We start from the raw sequence: 24,288 nt of genomic DNA, 5'->3' as shown, positions 1-24,288 counted from the left end.
ATAAGATCGCGTTTACTATCCGTTTATGATAGATTGCACTAACAGAAAAGCCCAATAAACATGTGACTGCTAATTGTTTTTGTTTTATGGTTGTGACCTCCAGAAATCCGACCGTACCACGTAGTTTGGTTGGAGACAATCGTGGGGTAATCTTCTGTGCTGCGGTCTCCTGCCCCGATTAAACGGCATTTTGTTCCAATTAAGCAAAGTAAACTCTGGCTATTTTCTCGATTGGGTTCTGTTTTTTAAGATTTGTCCCAAATAAACAGCTGAACGGCCACCTGATTAACCGGTGGCCCAAATAACCGGAATCCACTGTGTATATATATATATATATATATTTGTACATTATAACATGACCTTTTTTCTTTCCACAAAATAAAGGAATGATCAGTGTATGAAAGTTTCAAGTTAAAATCCATATACTGCCACAAGTATGTTACTGGTATATTGTCTGTTTTAAGCAGTTGCAATGAAATTGTACTCTTCTGGATGCAGATGATTGTGGTGAGTATTAAAAGAAATTTATTTATTTATTAATTTCCTAATTCAACACTTTACATTTAAAATGTAATACTGAATGAAGAAACCCCACTCTGCATGATGTAGGCACATGGAACCAGAAATCCTCTCTGTCAAACGCTATATTTAGTTCAGTGCTGTTATTCAGCTTACCCTTCTGGTAAACTTTCAGTAGGAGTGGCAGCTATTGTTTAATATACATGGTTCCTACACTACTCAGAGCAGAGTTTCTTCATTAAAATCATTCAATTTACATTTTAATTGCATATTTCATGTGTGTATTAATTCGATTTGCATGTGAGTATCATATTTCTATATGTGGCACTTAAATCTTAAATATGCTTGCAAGGACTTATCTACTTAGGATGAAGAAAATAATAATAATAAAACTATTATTGTCAAACTTAATTCACTTCAGCAACTACAGTTATTCATATCACAAATCAGTTTTCCACCAAATATTATAGCTGAAGGTATTTACTTCATTTAAACGGAAATCAACCACATCTCATAATAAATCGACCCATAATAAAACACAATTTGTGAACTTACTTATGAAGTCACATTATTTCACTATTAAATGAAATGGTGTGATCAAGTTAAATCTTGACTTTAAAAAAAGTATTGGTTTCACTATTACACATCTAAAACTAAAAGAATATAAAAAGCTGAACAAAACACAAAACAAAGAAAGCAAAAAAACAACAAGCCATTTCATTCTTAACATCATTTATTCCATGCTTCTGAAAGTCGATCACTTCTTGTTTAGTTCTTTACATGCTTTATACAGAGATGTTGAATAATAAAGATAATAATAAATTTATGGTCCCATTAAAGCAAATATACAACTTCCTCTCAGTTTTAAACATTTTGTTGTATCTTTCACCAGTTTCATGAACCGGGTCAATAAAAAAAAAAGAAAAACAAGAAAATTAAAAATCTGCAAAAGGGCAGTAAACGTTTTATATACTTTTTTTTTTTTAATACTTATAAAATATCTTAGCACAGGGTCAACCAATCACCAGAAAAAATAATGCCTACTGAGCAAAAAGTTATAAAAAAACATATTTCAAATCAGATTCAGTTATAGGAACAAAATAGAAACTGGCTCAATTGCTTCAAATGGGAAGTCACAGCAACCAGCTCAAGCAAAAATTTTTTTTTTTTTTGAGCATAAATTTATTAAATTTTTTGAAAGACCTTTATGCTTTAAGGCAGGATTTCTATTGGCATTATTAATTTTGATCATCTAGAAGCTTAGAATATACTTAAAATATATCCTAACAGAGTGCATTTATATATTTTGCACTTAATCTGAAAAATATGTTTGGAATTTAACAGTTCAATAAAGTAAATGCATGAAAATCTTTATACAGTCTACAAAATAAAGATTTCCCAACAACAACAACAGTTAGGCATATTTAGTTTTGTACCATGACTTTTTGGCATATATGAACCAGCTGTTTTAATAGATCACAGTGCTTACCATAAATTGTTTTGTTTAACTAAAAATTGAGTTACAATTGTACAAGTATTTTAAGTTACTTCAATAAGATTTTCTAAAATAGCAAGACAACAAATAAAACAGACCAGTGCAATTCACAACTCGAAAACATTTTTTCTAAATAAAACTTAGATCAAATATCACTGTCAGCATTTTAAAAATTTGTTTGCAAGACACATTGTTTTCTATATTGTATTTAGAATAAGAATGACATTTAGTTATGTGCAATAAAATGGGACATGGTGAAAAGATAAATGAATATAGACATTAAAGGATATATATCTTTCAACCATTATCTAAAAAAGAGATACATTTAGAGCAGATTAAGCCTCAAGAGAGTTGTGTAAAGAACTATCCATAACAATTAGTAACTATTTTCGGGGCTGATGGATAACTGATGGCTTGCTTGATGTAGGTCGGAAGTCATGTGAAGGCATAGGTTTATTATGGAAAGCCTGAACTGCTTCTGTTGGAAAATCAGCATCACCCTATGGAGAAAAGTAAAATATATTCACAGTTAATAATTGAAATATTTTTGTAACTATTATTTATTGAAGAATCAAACAGTAGATAACTGAGGTAATAATCCAGTAGTTGCATATTGGCAATGACAGTGATGGAGGAGGAAAATTGTATATAAAAAAAAAAAAAAAACTGAAAAAATTAGGTTGTTGTTGTTATTTGGTTTTTAGGAGCATTAGCAACTAAGGCCATATTGCTCCGGGGATATGCTGTGGCAATTCCCTGACCTTTCCGCATCCTCTGTATTTGGTGGTCACGGGCTCGAATCCCAGTCTAATCAAGAAGCATGTGCTACGCACTGCTGCTCCTGCCCACATGGCCACGGAGGTGCCTGTTGACTTTATAAGATCATGAATCCTTGTGCTATGTTTCTTCTTTTATGCTATATGGCTCATTATGCCATATGCTTTTGTCCAGTGGTTCCTTGTGCCACAGATTATATTTCGGACATTTTTTTATAATGTGTCATGTGATTTGTTATCTGGACATGTGATATGCTGATTGAGAATGACTACTTGAATTCTCTTGGCTTGTAATTTATGATCATTTATATATAATATGTGCGTAGTATGTATACAGCAGAGTTGCTAGTTTCTGGCTAGGGGCTGCTTTTTAATAAAAATTAAATGAATGCTTGAATCTATTGAGCCACCTCTGGACCTATTTCACATTTATTTTTACTTCAAGCGTAGAATAGCCAGCTAATCTATCTACTTCCATCCTTTCTACATGCTCATACCATCTTAAGTTTGCTTCACTTGCATTTTGATATTTGTTGCCAAGATACTTCATCTGTAATGAGCCTTGCCAATGCTTCCAACTGTTAGTTCCATCTATTTTTCTTAAAACTTGCATTTCTGAAGATTTAAATTTTTGATAAATTATTTTATCAAAAATCATATTATATTAATTCATATCTAGCTCTCTAAGTTAAAATAGGCTTAAAAGTTGTGTTATAAACACCTACTTTTGTCTTTTAGCTAATTTCTGTACTCCTCGAAGTAAATTTGTTTAAATGACTATCCACACTGTCCAGTTAAATTATGACCACACTTTTTTTGGCAATGCTATTCCTCCTCGCTGGTAGCACATTTCTCAGCCAGTAAATGTGATACTGCAGGTTCATGAAATGTGATCCATATGACAAGATAATGCACCCTGCTATGTTGCCAGTATTGTTCACCAGTGGTTCACTGAACACGAAAGTGACTTCCAGGTGCTATCTCAGCCACCAAATTTGCCAGATAAGAATTCCAGAGACCATTTCTGGGATTATATGAATTGTGAGATCCAGCGTTTCGATCCTTCACCACAGAGTTTTGCAGATCACCAGTCTACAGGATGCAATCCTGGAGACACGGTACAACATATAATGCACCTCCTGCAATGTTCGATACTTTACAGAGTCCATTCCTTGCGATGTGGCAAGAATACTGGCAGCAAGAGGAGAATATCTGCTATTAGATAGGTGATTAAAATATTTTGACTGAACACCACACTTTTTTTTTTAAATTCAGTTGTTTCTCCCACCATTAAGTACAAAACAGGAAGTCTTATGACAGCCTATATGCAAGCCACACAGCTAAATCATGAGAATTCATAGTACAAGCACTGTTATTGAAATAGGTTAAAGAGATATATTCTGCAATAAGGTAGGAGTGCTATGCTACAATGTACAAGTCAGACATATTATCAACTACTTTTTTACCTGTGTTTTGCTACTGATCTGCCTCTTCTAGTACTTATTAACTCTTTGTTCAGCAAAAAAATGCTTCTTTTGGAGACAATTTCTGCAGTCAAATGAATTAAATCACTCTCAAACATACGTGGGCTGTTTATTTCCTATTTTTTATGAGCAAACAGAATTTATTCCCATCTGTTTATCGAGGTTTCTTGACAGAAAGGGGATGATTTGTCTTCACAATAAAACCACCATATGGCATGAATGACAACTGAATTCTTAAATTCAGATAAGAAATGTTGGAACATCTATTGTATTTTTCAGATTTGTCACTCTGTGACTTCTACTGTGTTTCAAGGAATTGCTTATTTCCAATTTGAACATTTAGATTTTTCCTTTGTATTGACTACTTGAAAGAAATAAGTTAAACTACTAAAAGACCAGTCAACTGGAATGGAGATACCACTTGTAGCTGAATGTCCAGGAGATGGTAATGGTTATTTCAACTATGGTTATTATATGAATTTCTGCAATTAATATATTAAATACTGTGGTGGGAGGATGGTCACCTTCCTGGTTGAAGGTATCTTCTGGATAGCGACATCTGTAGTTGTGTAGTTAAGATACATACAATTGATGATAAAGCTTAAATTCCAAAAATGCGGAATCAAAACTAAGTTGATAAGAAATCAAGATAAAGTTAACTGCAGCAAAAAAATAATAAATAATACAATTGTGCACAGTGTGCAACCATGTATAAACAGATTGGCAATTCTTTTCCTCATATGCTTCTCATGGCAAGGTAACCTAGATTATCTTTAACTATTTTTAGTTAGCAGTTTTAACTGACAAGCTAAGAATTTGAAAGATGAGTAAGACTGATCAGATAGTACAATTTTTTGAAATGAGTTTTAAGAAAAGTAAAACTAATGGATGGAAGTAATGACAAGGCCATATTACCAATGAGAAAATACAAAACAACAACAACAACAACAACAACCACCCTGGGGTAATTAACACCCACTCACATTGAATAAGTGAAGCAAATTTAAGATGGGATATGTAGGAAGAAAAGAGATTAGCTAACCAAGCATTTGAAGCAAAAATGAATAAGAAATAGGATCAGAGGTAGATACTACCAACAGGAAGGGGAATCAATGGTGTCAAGCAAGCATTAGAGGAAAAATGCCTTACCGTAACCGTGGTTAAAAATCTAACAGGATGTATGAAAGTATTGAGGAAAATACCAGATGGTCAGAAGGATTAGTTTATACTCTGACTTTACACCAAATGCAACTAAATTTGGGTGATGATGAACACTGCCTCAAAGAAACTGCCTGGCTTTTTTTTTGCCAGATTTTCCACTCAGCCATTTGCTCTTGCAGAAATGTCTAATTTTAACTGCAGTCATCCCATAGAAATCCTAGTTACAACCCATATTTCCAAGGAACAACTGATATGTACCAATGCTCACACTCACGCTCACACACACACACACACACACACACACACACACACACACACACACACACACACACACACACACACACACACACACACACACACACACACACACACACACACACACACAAGAGAGAGAGAGAGAGAGAGAGAGAGAGAGAGCGAGCGCGCGCGCATACGCAATGATAGCAACCAACGAGTTATCATTAAATGTTTTAAGTGTGTTCATCAATAACCCATTCTTCAATGTACATAACAGACGTCTTGCAAACCATTTTTTCCACTATACTAAATGAAACAGGTATTCCATCCAACCACTTCTAAAGAATCAGCAGTCAACCTTCCTAGCAAGTATAGGGCCCTGTGCTTCAAACACCACTAAACATTTGAGAAAGAACTACTGCTGCTACCACCCACCAGCTACTAAATCCACCCTGATTGTCCCCAGTAGATATGATGAAATATATGAAAAATCAACCATAATCAACATAACTACAACAAATCACTCAAGAAACTTGAGACCAAAGAAACAAGTTTTTTTTTCAGTCATGTACTTAGATACTCACAGCATTTCATGCCATGTCCATATGCTAATTGGTATAAGACTGCTTTGATTTTCTGAGCAACAGGCCTGGTTTCCAGATGCCCTCCTTTCCAAGAGAACACTTGTTTACAGGAATTTAGAAAGACCATCTCACACGAAATAGCAACTGGCATGTCTGAAGAGAGTGTTTAGTCAAAACTTCATTCTGGTGTTCTCTTTACAGCAATAATGATTCCTTTCTTGGTCTACAAACAGGATTGGATCATATATGCTCATGACATCAAGCTACAAGCAGGAATTTTACCATTCAACACAGCACTAGCATCACTAACCAAATTAACAGGTGAATAAAAGAATTTCCAGCACTACCCTAATACCTCTAATTTCCAAATCAATCTACTCTGATATCCATGGAGAACATTTTCTCATCAAAACCCATCCCACAAGCATTAGAACCACTTCTAAATGCTGCTCCAATACCAAAAATTCAATCACAAAAGGAATTGGGAGTCATTTTGATATGGAGTAGCTATTCAAGAATGAAAATAATGTTGTAGGATTTTAAGTGCATCAGCAACATATATAACAAGTCGGTAAATTTGTTCTGTAGTCAATTTGCTGTTTGCTGAACAAAAAAAGAACAGTTTCTGTGAAAAAACCATGCTAACCTTGCCTAAGACTGACTAACTCAGCCATGTTATGGAAAAGACTGATAAAAATTCCTCTTGTTATTGACAGGATTCAAACTTCGATTTTTTTTACCTGGTGTGAGGAGGATGGTGTATGCCAACTGTGCTACCCACAAGGGCAAGAACAATAATCTTAAATTTTTATACATAACAGTTTCTCCTCAAATTCTTTTTTTTAAGGGCACAAAAAGTGATATTATTGTACACGTTGGCACTACTGATATCAAGAGTAAGAGATCTGAGGACTTAACAAGCACAGGGTAATGTTGGCAAAAAGTTGGGAGTTAGAATTTAATTTGAAAGTGTCTGCAACTAAGACACGGTAGGAGGGGGTATATGTTGAGAGCATTGTCAAGCAATTTGGCACTGGAGGGAATGTGCAAAGTTCATGGGGTAGAATTTTTCTCAGCATGGTCTGTGTTTGTTAACAGGAGAGACTGCTTTTACAGGGATAGGATAAACTTGAATAGAAGGGGTGCAAGAATATTTGCTGATGCTATTGAGAGAGTGATAGGTGTGTCGGAAAACTACTAACCTGGGGGGGGGAGGAATACACAGACTAATAGTTTACTAGAGCCACAAGCAGAAGTGAAAGTGATTCTTTCACTGCTATTATTGGTACATGCAGCAGCCTGGAAAGCAAGGTGTCTGGGATTTCAGGCTCTGCTGTGGGTCATCATGGAACAAATGAATACATGGGCTGGGCTGTGTTAAGATAACTAAGAGTAAGAACACATGCATGTATACTTGCATGTACACTAATGCTAGAAGCACTGTAAATAAATTTGATGAATTTGAAGTACTGATTAAGTCGTTGAATGCAGATACTGTAGGAATAGCAGAATCGTCATGTCACTCAGACATAAATGATGTTGAATTTGAATATGAGGAGTACAATGTACACAGGAAGGACAGACAGGACAGGAGAGGTAGAGGGTTATGCTCTTAGTTAAGAAGAATATTAAATCTAAGGCAGTGCATTCCAGTTGACATGGATGATGAGTGCAATGTTGAGTCAGTTTGGTGTGATATAAGCACTGGGAAAACAAAAGTGAGGGTAGTAGTGTGTTATAGGCCTAATGACTGATGAGTATACCAAACAGCTATATAGGGAATTACAATGGGAAAACAAATCCGAATGTCTCATAATGGTGTATTTTAACTTTCCAGATGTTGAATGGAATTTGTGAGTTGGTCACTCACATGCACACAAGACTTTTGTTGATTTCTCGAATGACTGTTTTCTACAGCATCATATTAGAGTGGCAACAAGCGAAAGCAATACTCTTGATCTGGTTATCAGCAGTGATTCTTCATGCATTAAGAATCTGCAGGCAAAAGACCCACTATGTGGCAGCAATCACAGTGTAATAATGTGAAAGGCTTTTGATTTTATAAGGGTGACTAGAGGTCTAAGACAGTTTTTAAATTGTCTGGAGTGAGACCAACTGATGATGTTACCAACAGAAAATTCTAAATGGGAAGTAATCAAAGAAGCTACTAGGCTTTTCATACCAACAGAGAAATACTGTTCAAGGCTTAGACCTAAATGGATGTCAGATGAACTATTGAGACACATGGCAGAGAAGAAAAGTGCATGGGATGTTTATAAATCATCAAGTGATACAGAAGCTTATGGTAGATATAAATTAGTGTGTAATCAAATCACAACGGAGGTTAGGCAAACTAAGGCAGATTATAAGAAGTCTCTGGCAAAGAATGCAAATAAAAACTGCAAAATACCTATTCAATTTGTCTGCAACCTGTTGATGACCCTGCTCTGGTTGAATTGAACCGAGTTGAATGACAAACTGAATAGGTATTTTGCATATACATTCACAGAAGGAATTCTTTAGGGAAGAGAATGTCAGGGGTTTATCAAACTCTAACAAGGAGCTAAACGAGTGTGTGATAACTGAAAGGAAAGTGGATGAGAAATTGAGGATGGACATAAAAAAGGCACCCGAAGCAGATGGAATCTATCCAATTATATTAAGTGAAGCAGCAAAGGAGGTAAGCTAACCCTTAGCCATAATTATGATAGCATCCTTGGATTCAGGGGAGGTCCCTGTGGACTGGAGAATTGCAAATATATCCCCAATTCATAAGGGGGGATGAAAAGGTAACGTGAATAATTACGGACCTGTTAGCTTAACATCTCTGCCAAGGAAAATAATGGAATCACTGGTTAAAGAAGTAATGCGGGAACATTTGAGCAGGCATGCAATTATACTGCAATCAAAGCATGAATTTGTCAAGGGTCAGTCTTGTATAACCAATCTCATAGATTACTATGATGCAGTGACCAAGGAACTGGATGGAAAAAAAAAAAAAAAAAATTTTTGACATCATATACTTGGATTTCAGGAAGGCTTTTGATACTGTGGCACATAAAAGATTGCTGTACAAACTGCAGCAATGTGGCATTAAGAGCAAGTTACTGCTATGGATAAAGGGATGGTTAAGTGGAAGACAGAGTAGTTATCAATGAGCACTGCTCTTCGTGGACTAATGTTATTAGTGGAGTTCCCCAAGGTTCAGTGCTGCGTCCATTGCTGATTTCAATATTTATCAATGATATTAATGAGGGTATATCAGGCTTAATGTCCAAGTTTACAGAAAATACAAAGGTTGGCAGGGTGGTCAATGATAGTCATCAGGGTGAGCTACTGCAACAAGATCTAGGAAAATTCTGTTGATGGGCTGAGAAATGGCAGTTGAAGTTTAACATTGACAAATGCAAGGTACTGCACATGGGTAGTAGTAACACTAGAGTAACTTATCAAATGTGTGGTACTACACTTAGATTTATTAAAAAAAGAGTGTAGTACCACAGTCTTTTTTTATCAAGTCAGATATGAGCAGTAGACGTCTGCCAAGACAGCTCGTGGGGGTTTGTCAATGATATACAGAAACCTTTCTAGCAGGGATAAGAAGGTGATTATCCATTTGTATAAGGCCATGGCTAGGCCACATCTTGAGTACTGTATACAGGTCTGGAGGCCTCACTTTAGGAAGGATGTAGATCTGCTAGAATGGGTGCAGAAAAGGCAACCATATTGTTGAAGGGGACAAAAGATTGCTCTTAACCTAGAAAGGCCTCAGTTCTGAAAATTGCAGCATCTTGAGAACAGGAATTGGAGAGATCTGATTGAGGTGTTTAAAGCCTTGAAGGGACTGAGTAAGCTGAATGTTAATGGTATTCTTTCACTTGCTGAGACTACACACATGAGGGGGTAGAAATTCAAGTTAAGGAAGAATGGTTGCAGGATAGATGAAGTCACATTGGCTGATTGTAGAAACAGGCTTCTATCTGTTATTGTGGAAATGGATGGGTTGAATAAATTCAAGGTAGAAGTAGACAAAGTTTTGGAAGGTACGGGTGGGTAAATTGTGGGCTTATTTTTTTTTTTTTTTTTTTTGGGCTGATGCTATATAAGCTCGCTTTCTTGCACCATTTGCCAATACTAACTACTACTACTACTACTACAGTGCTAGCAGCTTCTGAAGATCCATACACATAGCTACTGAATTAAAGTAATGAAGAGAGAAATTGTAACATATGGCCTTGTTAACATTTAAATTTCTAATTCTGTAACTTAAGCTAGCTAAATTCAATAAATTATATTTGTTTAAGTGACAGAAATGCATTATTCTTCCATTTGGATCATTGGTTGTGTGTTAACCAGTGCAGATGTACAGCACATTGCTGCACCTAATTGTAGACAGTGAGTGTGCATTTTGGAACCACACAGCAGGTTAGTTTTTGAAATAAGTTTGAGGGAGTTTTTTCCCTTAATATACTAAACTGTAGTTAATATATAGTTTGAATTCATATAATCACATAGGGATTAGTTTTATATTTAGTTAAATATGTATAAAGTTATTGTTATTCATATTTTGGTGGGAACTTTGTAAATTTTATTCAGCAACTTATATTTAATTTCATTAGTGGTTAAAAGTTTAGTTAATAGGTTAATTTCTGTAATATACTGTAAATTTAAATTTTGTAATCTTTCAAAATTTTAAATTTTGCCTTAATAATGTCTGATACAAGATCCACTTACAATACAAAGTCTAAGGTACAATCATGACCCAGATGGAAATGCTTGTGGGCATTTTCAGTGTAAGTCATGAGTTTGTCATTTGTATAGTCTGTGGCATGTATTCTAAGGCTGGTCTAGTAGACAGACATAGCTCAACTGATGATTCTTTTCTTTGCACCAAAGTAAGGAGTGTACTGATCTCAAATTAGAACTTGGTGCAATACAAGAAGAATTTGAGTCTCTGAAGAAACGAGTGCTTGCCCTAGAAACAAATACAACTGGGAGCTCATCAGAGATTCAAGTATCTCAAGACCTCTCAAGTGATGCACCCCCTATTCGGGTCTCGGATAAGAACAGTCAAGTGCACACTGCTCTGATTAAAGGTGATTAGTTTTCTTGGGAGACTATTGTCAGAGAAATGGGTAACATTTTTTGTAATAAAAATAGGTAGACCAGAAACAGGGTGTGTTTGCTGGGAGCAACAATCAGTGATGTTACCAACAGATTGTCAAAGTTTAAATGAGGTAAACAGAGCATTATTATTCAAGTAGGGAATAATGATATTAAAGGAAAAAGACCCGACCATTTGTTAGATAAATACAGGACCATGCTGGAAAAAATGCCATGAACTAGGTTAGAATGTGCATGCATCTGTGTCTGCAATTCTCCCCAGACAGGATAGGCAGGATATGCTGTGGATTAACTCAAGACTTGAGGGAACTGGCAAGACTCTAAGGGAAGAATTTTTATAAGCATGACCTACATTTATAGGTAGAAGGAATCTATTTTGTAGAAATGATATTCATCTGAATAAAGGTAGTGCAAGGATTTTTGACAGTATCAATGCTGATACCTTAAGGGTTCAGAAAAACTGAAAGTAAGGGAAAGAAGGGTAATATAGAACCTAAGTAATGGGTCAAAGTAATGCTTGGGTAATCAAGAATTTCTGTTTGTTGCCACAACAGCCAATGTTGGCAAGTTGGCAAGAGGGAGAGAAGACAGAGAGTGAACACTGCTCATCGTGTACTAATGTTATTAGTGGGGTCCCTCAGGGTTCATTGTTGTTTTCTGTATTTATAAATGATATTGATGATGATACAAAGGTTGGCAGGGTTGTTAAGGACACTACTGACAGTATGCTGCTGCAACAGGATCTGGAAAGGTTGAGCAGATGGGCTGAGAGGTGGGAAATGAAGTTTAACATTGACAAATGTAAAGTACTACATGTGGGAAACAGTAACCCCAGAGTAATGTATCAACTCGGTGGTACTACACTGACAGTGGTAGAGAATGAAAAGGACCTGGGGGTAATTGTGCAGGCAGATATGAAGTTTTCTGAGCAGTGCAGACAGGCTGCAAGAGTAGCTCATGGTGTCTTGTCAATGATATACAGGAATTTTTCTAGCAGAGATAAGGAGGTGATTATTCCGTTGTATAAGGCAATGGTCAGGCCACACCTTGAGTACTGTATACAGATCTGGAGGCCTAATTTCAAGAAAGATGTAGAGCTGCTGGAACGAGTACAGAGAAGGGCAATAAGATTAGTGAATGGAACAAAAAAGGGTTTCTCTTACGAAGAAAGGCGTAAGTTTTGCAAATTACAGTGTCTGGAGACTAGGCACCAGTGAGGTGATCTGATAGAGGTGTATAAAGCCTTGAATGGTTTGAGCATGCTCAATGCTGATGGGATTCTTCCTCTTGCTCAGAATAATCACCTGAGAGAGCATAAATTCAAACTGAGGAAAGACAGATGTAGGATAGATGTGCAGAAATTTGCCTTTAGCCAGTGGGTAGTTGTTGTGGAACAGACTTCCATCCCTTGTTGTGGAAGTTAGCATTAGTAGAGGCATTTGATGCAAGAAAGCAAGCTTATGCAGCATCAGCAAAAAAAAAAAAAAAAAAAAAAAAAAAACACTTCCACTTCACCCCTCTGTTCGTTCAAAATACCTGTCCAACTGAGCCTTAAACTTATTTGGGCTATCAACTTCCACGACAAGGGATGGAAGTCTGTTCCACCAACCAACCACCCACCTGCTGGCTAAAGGCAAATTTCCGCACGTCTATCCTACATCTGTCATTCCTCAACTTGAATTTATGCCCTCTCAGGTGATTATTCTGAGCGAGAGGAAGAATCCCATCAGCATTGAGCATGCTCAAACCATTCAAGGTCTTATACACCTCTATCAGATCACCTCGCTGGTGCCTAGTCTCCAGACACTGTAATTTGCAAAACTTAAGCCTTTCTTCGTAAGAGCACCCCTTTGTTCCATTCAATAACATTGTTGCCCTGTTCTGCACTCGTTCCAACAGCTCTACATCCTTCTTAACATGAGACCTCCAGACCTGTATACAGTACTCTAGGTGTGGCCTGACCATTGCCTTATACAAGGGAATAATCACCTCCTTATCCCTGCTAGAAAAATTCCTATATATCATTGACAATACACCATGAGCTACTCTTGCAGCCCGTCTGCACTGCTCAGAGAACTTCATATCTGCCTGCACAACCACCCCCAGGTCCCTTTCATTCTCTACCACTGTCAGTGTAGTACCACAGAGTTGATACGTTGCTATGAGGTTGCTGTTTCCCATGTGTAGTACTTTACATTTGTCAATGTTAAACTTCATTTGCCACCTCTCAGCCCATCTGCTCAACCTTTCCAGATCCTGTTGCAGCAGCATAGTGTCAGTAGTGTCCTTGACAACCTGCCTACCTTTGTATCATCTGCAAACTTCGACATTAAGCTTGATATACCCTCATCAATATCATTTATGAATACAGAAAACAATAATGGACCCAGCCCTGAGGGACTCCACTAATAACATTAGTCCATGACGAGCAGTGTCCATTGATTACCACTCTGTCTTCTCCCCCTCAACCACCCCTTTATCCACAGCAGCAATTTGCCTCCAATGCCACACTGCTCCAATTTGTGCAGCAGTCTTCCATGTGCAACAGTATCAAAAGCCTTTCTAAGATCCAAGTATATAATATCAAAGTTAATCCCTGCATCCAGTTCCTTTGTGACTGCATCATAGTATCCAATCAAATTGGTCAGGCATGACTTCCCCTTAACAAAACCATGCTGTGTCCGAGTTATAGCTGAAGTCTTGTCTAGATGATCCTGCAGTGCTTCTTTAACTAGTGCCTCCATTAATTTTCCTGGAACAGAAGTTAAACTCACAGGTCTATAATTACTTGTGTCAGCCTTTGATCCTCCTTTGTGAATTGAGGTGACATTTGCACATCTCCAGTCTGTGGGTACCTCCCCTGAGTCCAAGGAAGCTCTCATAATTATGGCTAAGGGTTTACTTACTTCCATTTCTGCCTCCTTTAATATAACTGGATAGATCCCATCCACCCCGGGTGCCTAAATTGATAGCCTAAATAAATTTAAGGCTCAGCTGGACAATTATTTCGAATGAACGGAGGAGTGAAATGGGAGTGGGGTTTTTTTTTTTTTTTTGGCTGATGCTGAATAAACTTGCTTTCTTGCATCATATGCCTCTACTAATGCTAAGATGTTCTGAGAGCAGCAACATTTCAAATGTGCTGGATTATAAAGATAGGGAAACAAGCCTAGATAACTTCAAAAGGTGTGTCAGGGTGGTAAACTATAAAAAAATACTTAGTTTTAACTGTGTCTACAGTAATGTCAGGAGTATGTTGTCAATAAAATGACTGAATTGGAACTCCTGGTTAGGAAAACTAATGCTGACATAATGTTATGTTTCTTATCAAAAGCAGCCCGAGCACAAAAAGAGCTTTTGCTGAGTATCAAGTCGTGAATGCGAGTATAGAAACTGTGGTGTAAGTTAGTTGGAAGCAAAGGTATAATGAGAGTGGGAGTAATATACTGATCAGAAGATTGTGAAGAGTATGATGAGAGTCTCTACATGCAGATGTAATGGGCAAGCAAGCAAGCACAAATGTCTTATTACGGATGACTTTGAGCTGCCACAGATTGATTGATCGGAATAAGTATGAGGGAAACTCACCTTAGGGAAAAATATTTTTAAATAAACGAGATGATCATTATTTGTACCAGTTAGAGAAAATACTGGGGGTGAGAATATTCTTTACATCAGTGGTTCCCAAACTACTGAGATTTATGGACCCCACCAAACATCAAAACAAGTTTGTGGATCCCGGTTTGGGTGGGTGGGTGGGTGGGTGGGTGAGTGAGTGAGTGAGTGAGTGAGTGAGTGAGTGAGTGTGGTGGGTGTGTGTGGTGTGTGTGTGTGTGTGTGTGCGCGCACACTGGGTTTTCTGAAAAGAAAATTCAAAGTTTTATGTGGGAAACAACTCAACTTTATTCTTATTTTTATACAGATATATATAATAATAACTTTATTTATCATAAATTTGCTATACATAAATAATTTGAAATATGTATACAATTATATATACTAATTGTATCGAAAATAAGTAATGTTCTATAATGAAATTCATTGCGATTCTATCAGTATATTTTTTAAGAAATATGAACACATTACTTGATACTTTCTGAACGTTTTGCGGACCCCTGGAACTGGTCTATGGACCTGCAAGTGTACATGTGTGGACCCCAGTTTAGGAAATGCTGCTTTACACCATTATTACTAACAAATTAGATGACATCATAGGCTTAAAATCCAGGTGAGAAGGAGCAGCAGTGCGTAGCACACGCTTCTTGATTAGACCGGGGTTCGAGCCTGTCACCACCAAATACGGAGGATGCGGAAAGGTCAGGGAATGACCACCACATTTCCCGGAGCAATATGGCCTTAGTTGCTAATGCTCCTAAAAACCAAATAACAAACAAACAAAGGCTTAAAATACAGGAACCATTAGTAGGTAGTGATCACACAGTTTTCAGCTGGAAGATGAAGAAAGATGTTGCAGTAGTTAAATGAGTGGGAGAAGACAGAGTGGTATTCAATGGACACTGCACTTAGTGGACTAAATGTTATTAGTGGAGTTCCCCAGGGTTAGGTGTTGGCCCATTGTTGTTTTCTATATTTATCAATAATACTGATGAAGGTATATCAGGCTTAATTTCTAAGTTTGCAGATGACAGAAAGGTTGGCAGGGCAGGGTTGTTAATGACAGTAATGACAATATGCTACTGCAAAAAAAATCTAGAAAAGTTGGGCAAATGAGGTGGCAAATGAAGTTTAACATTGACAAATGCAAAGTACTGCATATGGGTAGTAGTAACCCCCAGATTAATGTACCAACTGTGAAGTACTGTACACAAGGTAGTAGAGAATGAAAAAGACCTGGTGGTAATTGTTCAGTCAGATATGAAGTTTTCTGAGCAGTGCAGACATGCTGCCAGAGCAGCTAATGGGGTCTTAAGGAATTTTGCAAGCAATAATAAGGAGGAGATTATCCCTTTGTATAAGGCAATGGTCAGGCCACACCTTGAGTACTGCATACAGGTCTGGAGGCCTCATTTTAGGAAAGATGTAGAGCTACTGGAATGAGTACAGAGAAGGAGAGAAGAAGAATGAGATTGGTGAGCAGAACAAAGGGTTTCTCTTACTAAGAAAGGCTAAAGTTCTGCAAATTTAAGCATCTGGAGATTAGGCACCTGCAAGGTGATCTGATTGAGGTGTATAAGGCCTTGAATGGTTTGAGGAGGCTCAATGCTGATGAGATTCTTCCCCTTGCTCAGATTACAAACCTGAGGGGGCATAAACTCAAATTGAGGAAAGACAGCTGTAGAATAGATGTGCAGAAATTTGCTTTTAGCCAGCGGGTAGCTGATTGTTGGAACAAACTTCCATCGGTCATTGTGGAAGCTGATAGCTTAAATAAATTTAAGGAAGAACTGGATAAACATTTGGTGCGAATGGATGGGTGAAATGGGTTGGTTTTTCTTGTATTTTTTGGCTGATGCTGTTTAAGCTTGCTTTCTTGCATGATATGCCTTTATTAATATTAAAGGCATGGGTTTTAATTTCAGAAGAAGAGACTTTAACAGTTTAAGGCACTATATGGCAACTATTAATTGGTCAGATTGCAGAGTGAGGGTAAATACACTTGAATTAAGGAATACCTTAAAAGCAAAAATCACAGAAGCCATGCACGCATGCATACATACATATCATTAAGAAAATATTGTAGAAGGAGAATGCTAAAATGGATGAATGTGGAGCTGGCCAGTCAAAACAGAGAATAAAAAAAATAGGATGGGATAGTTAGTGTTGAAAAGCACTGACACCTACAATAGCTACAAGTTGATCTGTAGTACCACAGATAAAACTTGACCTTGTTGTTGTTGTTGTCCAGACATGGCAGTTTAAACTCAAAGTTATTTTTTTTTGAGTTTGGCTGTCTCTCCGATGTGCAAATGCAGCTTTTTAGAGACTGTTCAACATCTAATCAATGTAATTGTTATGTAAATTTAAGTTCTGAGTTTCCTTTGAAATTAGATGATTGGGACTGTTCTGCAGTTTATAAACTTTTCATTTTGGGACATTTCATAATAACAGTCATGTTATTATCCCACTGGGTATATAATGTAGATAACTTGATATTTTGGTGTATATGGTTTATGTTTAGTTATATCCCATATTGTATATTATGGGTGTTGAATTGTTGGTATATGTTGTTGAATAAGGGTGAGGATGATCATGAGATCAACGGGTTGGATTTGTTTCTCACTGTGGTCCCAGTTCTAGTGGGGCAGGACACATATTTTGACTTGCACTATAGGTGTATATTCAGTTAGTTTTAGAACTTAGACTGCAATTATATTTTTGGTTTGACCTCAGACTGTAATTTAGTTAGCTTTGTATATTGGTCATGGCTGTAGTCAATTATGTATGTTGGGAGCCTTGCAAGATAGAACTTGGATTTGGTTCGAAATGTGATTGGCTTAATAGCTTACTTCTAGAATGGCAGAAGAATAAGTGTATATTTGTTTTGTGTGTAATAGACTGGATGGAAATCTTGATGGATTTTTACTTTCCTTTTGTATGTATATTCTGCTGTTATATATGACTGCAGCCTTGACAAAATGAATGTGTGCTGAGGTTTGTCAGTTGAGTTCAAATGCTGAATTGTTATTGCTTTATTGTAAGTAGTGGAAAGGTGTGGCAATAATTGATAATTAATAGGTTGTCAAAATTTTATCATGAGCTGGATGTTTCCGGTTTAGTTTAAGTAATAACAAGTTAAAATTTATTTTTGGGCGTTGCTAACTTAGCAGCTTCAGTGTAATTGTATATAATTAATTGTTGATTTTGTATTGTCCACTAGTACTATATCTCTCTACTATTTTTATTTCTTTTCGGGGATGTCTCTTCCTTTCACCCCCTTGCTTTCTATCCACTTTCCCACCTTACTATTTCCTATACTATTCCTTCTATTTTTCTGTTTTCCTTTCCTTGAAAATTTGGGTCTCCCAGGCTTTCCCAATAGCTCCAGTAAGTGTCTCAGGAAGAAAGTGGAGCCTGGCAGACCACCTTGTGGCTAAGGTTTGGAGTCAGAGGACCTGGTGTCCCCTGGCTGCGAAGTCACCAGGTGCCGGCACTCAACATATCAACAAACATACTTACACATCTACATACATACACTTGTTAGCTTTGGCCTTTTGCGATGCTAGGGCAGCATATAGGGGAAACCCCGAAAACCGTAATTAAACAAAAACACCTTGACCTTGTAGTACCACAAATAAGGTTAAAGAGGCCAAGGAATTTTTCATGTATGTGAATACAAGAAAAACGTTAATCAGATCAGACCCTTGTGCACTGGGTGTGAGAAAGTATTAAACAACCCAGTTGATCTTGTTGATAAATTGAACAGCTACTTTTCATCTGTCTTTACCGAAGCGAGACCCTTCATGCTGAGAAGAGGCTGTGTAAAAGAGGTAGAGTCATATGAAATTAGTGATTTCAAAATTACAGATGACTGTTTATCAGAAAAACTTTTGTACATAAAGCAAGTAAGGCTCCTGGGGTTGATGGCACATACCCTGTAGTTCTGAGGGAGTGTATTGAAACATTGAGTAAATTATGAGGGCATCGTTGGACTCAGGGGAGATTTATTTGGATTGGAGAAGTGACAATATATCACCAATACATAAAAGCGGTTCTAAGAGTGGAGTTGGTAACTAAAGACTGGTTAGTCTGAATTCAGTGGTAGTAAAAATCTTAAGAGGCAATGATTAAGAGTGCGATCCAGGAACATTTAGACAGATATGGCATTCTGAAGGACACACAACATGGCTTTGTTAAGGGTAAATCATGCTTAACTAACTTAGTAGGTTATTTTGACGCAGTTACTAATGAGCTGGATATAGGGAACAATTTTGATATAGTTTACTTGGAATTTAGCAAGGGATTTAACTTGGTCCTTCATGAGAGGTTACTGTATAAGCTGGAACACATTGGGATAACTGAAAAAATTCTAAGATGGATTGCTGGGTGGCTGCAGGGCAGTAGGCAGAGGTGAGAATGGATATTCTTCAGATTTGTGTAAAGTCAAAGTGGGGTGACCCAAGGATCAGTTCTTGGACCACTGTTGTTTCTGATTTTCATAAACATTGATGATGAGACAGAAGGCTTGATGTCAAAATTTGCACAGGACATAACGATTGGTACTGTGGTTAATGATCAGTACCAAGCTGCGCTCCTTCAGGATGGCTTGAACACTTGCAAGAATGGTGCACAAAAGTGGCAGCTATGTTTTAATGCAAGGTCTTACACTTGGGGAAATAGCAATCCCAAAATAAATTATACACTTGGCGGGGTTGAATTAAAAACAGTGGAGGAAGAAAGGGATCTGGAAGTTATAATACAGGCAGACATGAAGTTTTCTGAGAGTGTAAACAGACATCAAGGAAAGCCCATGGTGTCCTATGGATGATGGATGAATTATCAAACATTATCCTGTAGAGATATGGACGGCACTGTATAAGGCAATTGTAAGACTGCATTTAGAATATTGTGTTCAAGTATGGAGACTTCAGCTGAAAAAAGGCTGAGCTTCTTGAAAGGGTCCAAAGACAGGCAACTTGCATGGTGAGATCAGCAAAAGAGCTGATATGAGGAATGACTGAATATGTGGGCTACAGAGCTTACCAACCAGGCACCTCAGAGGTAACCTGATTGGGGTTTATAAGGCTCTGAGACGGTTATTAAAATGAACATAGGCAGAATTTTCAATGTTATAGAGAATTCTAGAACTTGGGAACATAAATTCAAATTACAGGGGAAGAGGTTTTGAGTAGATTGTAAGAAATTTTTGTTTAGCCAGCGAGTCATTGATTGCTAGGGAGTGTATTGAATCACTGAAGTTAATTATGAGGACATCTTTAAACTCCAGAGAGATTCTTTTGGAATGGTGGTGGAACAGGTTGCAGGTAGTTGAGGCCGACAGTCTGAATAAATTCAAAGGTCAACTGGATAGTTACCTATGTGAGGAGAGAAGCAAATAATATATATTTTCTTATCTATTCATTTTTGTTGGCCAGAGCAACTGTCAATCGTTGAACATACACATCGAAAGCACAAATGTTATATTCAGCTATTGAAAGATATGTTTAATGATTGACATCAGAGAATCTGTAACATTTCAGTACAGCTGAAATCATTTAGCAGAATACAATATTATGACACACTGATGTGACAGCAGCACACTTTAGGCCATCGGTTTTTTCGACCTTTTTTTTTAACAGCACCCTTAAGTAATTTATTTTATTTTGTGGCACCCCTACTAAATTTTATGCCTGTTAGATTTGATTCTGTGTGTGTGTGTGTGTGTGTGTGTGTGTGTGTGTGTGTGTGTGTGTGTGTGTGTGTGTGTGTGTGTGTGTGTGTGTGTGTGTGTGTGCCCGCGTTTTTTTATGAAAACCCCAAACACGAAGGTATCAAAACCTATAGTACTTAGTACCGTGCATGGGTTGAAGGAGAAGTATGGGGAGAGGGGGATGCCGGAAACTTTGCTCTAGAGACTAAACATGGGTTTCAACACTTCAAGCCTCCAATAAGCAAAGTGGTGGTATTTCACCGGTTGATGAAAGTCATCTACCACCTGATAAATGTGTAAATAATATTAAAAAAATACGTTATATGATAATTATTATAATGATAATTTTATTCTTTATATAGAGGTACTAAATAAACATCAATTATAGATCACCACAAAGTTAAAAAGATACTGCACAATGGATACCGTACACCTATTTTTCTTTTTTTCTTTTTTCTTTTTAGTTAGTTGTTGGCGCATCGGCTTCTGTGGCCACAATGCACCTCCCACGGTTTTTGCAGTACTTTGATTCAAGCCCGAGGCGGGATTCGAACCTGCGACCTTTGGGTTGCCAGGCAGGCACTTTACCCACCCGGCCAGCCCACCTTTTTATAATGAAATAAACATATATTTCATTATATATAAAACAAACACTGTGCTGCCACTTTATTAGGTACACCTACCTAGTAGTGTGTTGAGCCTCCTTTAGCCTTCAAAATAGCCCGAATTCATCTAGGCATGGATTCAACAAGATGCTGAAAACATGCAGGAATGGAGTACCATGCAGACATGAGTGTGTCACACAGTTCCTTGAGATTAGACAGAGGCGTAGGCCTGCAGCAAACAGCCCTTTCCAGCTCATCCCAAAGATGTTCAATAGAATTGAGATCCAGGGACTGAGTGAGCCAGTGCAGCAAAGAAAAGTCATTGTCATGTTCCTGGAACCATTCCATAGTGATTTGGGCTTTGTGCACCGGCGCATTATCCTACTGGAAGTAACTATCTGACTGAGGATAAACTGTCAACATGAACGGATGCACTTGGTCAGCAATGATGTTTAAGTACAATGTGGCATTCAGAAGTGAATCTATGGGTATCAATGGACCCAACGTGTGCCAAGAAAACATTCCCCACACCATAACACTGCCCCCACCACCTTGCACAGTAGTCGTCAGACATGATGGGTCTCTGGATTCATGTTGTTTTCGCCAAATTCTGAGCCTTCCATCAACACGATGCACCAGGAACTGACTCGTGAGACCAAGCAACTGTTTTCCAATCCTCAATAGTCCAGTGCTGGTGTTGCTATGCCCACAGGAGGCATGCTCTCTTGTTCTTCATTGATAACAAAGGTAGGCAATGTGGCCATTGGCTGTTGCAGCCCATTTGTGACAAAGTGCGACTAGTGGTCTGTTGCGGTATTTTGTTCTGAGCACCAAAGTTGTATTCTGACGTGATGTGCGACATTGTGGTCCATCTGTTTGCTTGCACAATTCTGGCCATCCTCCTCTGACTGCTCTCATCAACAAGCGATTTTCTTCCATAGGAGTGCCGCTGAGAGGATGTTTTCTGTTCATTTCACCATTCTTAATACACCCTTGAAACTGTGGTGTGTAAAAAATTCAGGAGAACTCCCATTTCAGAGATGCATTGTCCAGCACATATTGCACCTACTACCATGCCACGTTCGAAGACCGTTATATCACTCCTTTTCCCCATTCTTGCTACAGTTTGTATGCATAACTGATACTAGAAAGGTTGTTCTGCTGCATTTATATCCACAACTGTGGTCATGTGACTTGCAATGTTGTGGTACTAACCATTTGTGTGCACAGCAGGGGTGTACCTAATAAAGTGGCAGCACAGTGTATATAATATCTGTTTATTGCTCAAGAGCAGAGAAATAAACAGATATTAATAATAATAATATAAATAAAAATAATAAGTAAGTAACTTAAACCCAAATTATGTGGCACGCCTGGAATGTTGTTGCGGCACTTAGGGTGCCGTGGCAGCCCAGTTGAAAACCACTGTTTTCGGATAAAAGGAATTTCAACTTTTTTTTAATAATAATTGAATTATAAGTTGTTCAAAGTGATTTGGTACACTTTTACCTGAAAAAAAATACTCTCGATATAATAAGATTTTCATTTATTGAGGAACAGAGAAAGTCCTTTAAAAAATTAATAAATAAAGTAAATACTTACTCTTGCAGGAACTCCTGATATGACTAACTGCTGTTTGGGTGGGCTGAAATAAAAAATGAAATAGTGAAATATAAATATTAAATACGAAATATAACTTGAAATTTGGGTGGGGTGAAGTATTTTTTGTCGCAAGAGTTGAAATAAATATTAAAATCTGTGTATATATGTATTAAACTAAATGAGATTATTTTCTTAAAATTAAATTTTACTTTTCCATAAAGAAACATTTATTCATAAAAATATTTCTTCCTTCCAATGTTTTATTACTATAGCAAAGCACAGATAATACAATTTACTAAACTAACACCCAAGATTTTTCTTTGGGGGAGGGGGTATATCCCTTTACTAAAGTAGAAAATAGTAGTAGTAGTGGCATGTGATGCAAGAAAGCAAGTGTATGAGCTTATGCAGCATCAGCCAAAAAATTACAAAACAATCCCCTCTAAATATTTGTCCAGTTCATCCTTAATTTTTTTATCCTATCAACTTCCACAACGACAAATGGAAGTTTGTTCCAGCAATTAACCACACGCTGGCTAAAGGCAAATTTCTGTACATCTATTCTACATCTGTCCTTCCTCAATTTCAATTTATACCCCCTTAGATTTGTAATCTCTGAACAAGTGGAAGAATCCCATCAGAATTTAGTGTGCTCAACCCATTCAAGGCCTTATACACCTCAATCAGATCATCTCGCATATGCCTAGTCTCCAGCTGCTGCAATTTGCAGAACTTAAGCCTCTCCTGGTAAGAGGATCCCTTCATTCCCCTCACCAATCTTGTTGCCCTTCTCTGTACACGCTCAAGCAAATCTACATCCTTCCTAAAATGAGGCGTCCAGACATGCACACAGTACTCAAGGCGTGATCTGACCATTGCCTTATACAGAGGGACAATCACCTCCTTTTCCCTGCTAACAAAATTCCTGTATATCATTGACAACACCCCATGACCTGCCCTGGCAGCCTGTCTGCATTGCTCAGAAAACTTCATATCTGACTGCACAATTACTCACAGGTCTTTTTCATTTTCTACCTCATTAAGTGTAGTACCACACAATTGGTACTGTTTCTCTGGGGTTACTTCTACCCATATGCAGTACTTTGCATTTGTCAAGGTTAAACTTCAGTTGCCACTTCTCAGCCAATCTGCCCAAATTTTCTAGATCCTGTTGCAGTAACACACTGCCATTACTGTCATTAACAACCCTGCCAACCTTTGTATCATCTGCAAACTTCGATACTAAGCCTGATATACCTTCATCAATATCATTGATAAATATACAAAACAACAGTGGACCCAACACCGAACCCTGTGGGACTCCACTAATAACATTAGTCCACGAAGAGCTGTGCCCATTGATTACCACCCTC

The 24,288-nt window shown here is 37.5% G+C and overlaps 1 protein-coding gene across 2 annotated transcripts in view; it reads right to left on the bottom strand.

Moving 5' to 3' along the window:
• Positions 1 to 1,505: 1,505 nt before the first annotated feature.
• The window catches only part of LOC150075923 (death-associated protein 1-like), a 63,367-nt gene continuing 40,584 nt past the window's right edge, over positions 1,506 to 24,288 (bottom strand). For both annotated transcript variants that reach the window (XM_090387444.1, XM_090387445.1), the window contains exons 3-4: positions 22,916 to 22,958; positions 1,506 to 2,514 (exon numbers count right to left, since the gene is read on the bottom strand). In XM_090387444.1, the coding sequence (XP_090243570.1) occupies positions 2,398 to 2,514; positions 22,916 to 22,958 (160 nt within the window). In that variant the 3' untranslated portion in view covers positions 1,506 to 2,397. The remainder of the gene's footprint in view (positions 2,515 to 22,915; positions 22,959 to 24,288) is intronic.

Source organism: Mastigoproctus giganteus, chromosome 13 (assembly GCF_048544385.1).
Source record: "Mastigoproctus giganteus isolate SK-2022 chromosome 13, ASM4854438v1, whole genome shotgun sequence".
Classification (NCBI taxonomy): domain Eukaryota; kingdom Metazoa; phylum Arthropoda; class Arachnida; order Uropygi; family Thelyphonidae; genus Mastigoproctus; species Mastigoproctus giganteus.
This window is presented reverse-complemented; position numbering and strand designations above follow the sequence as displayed.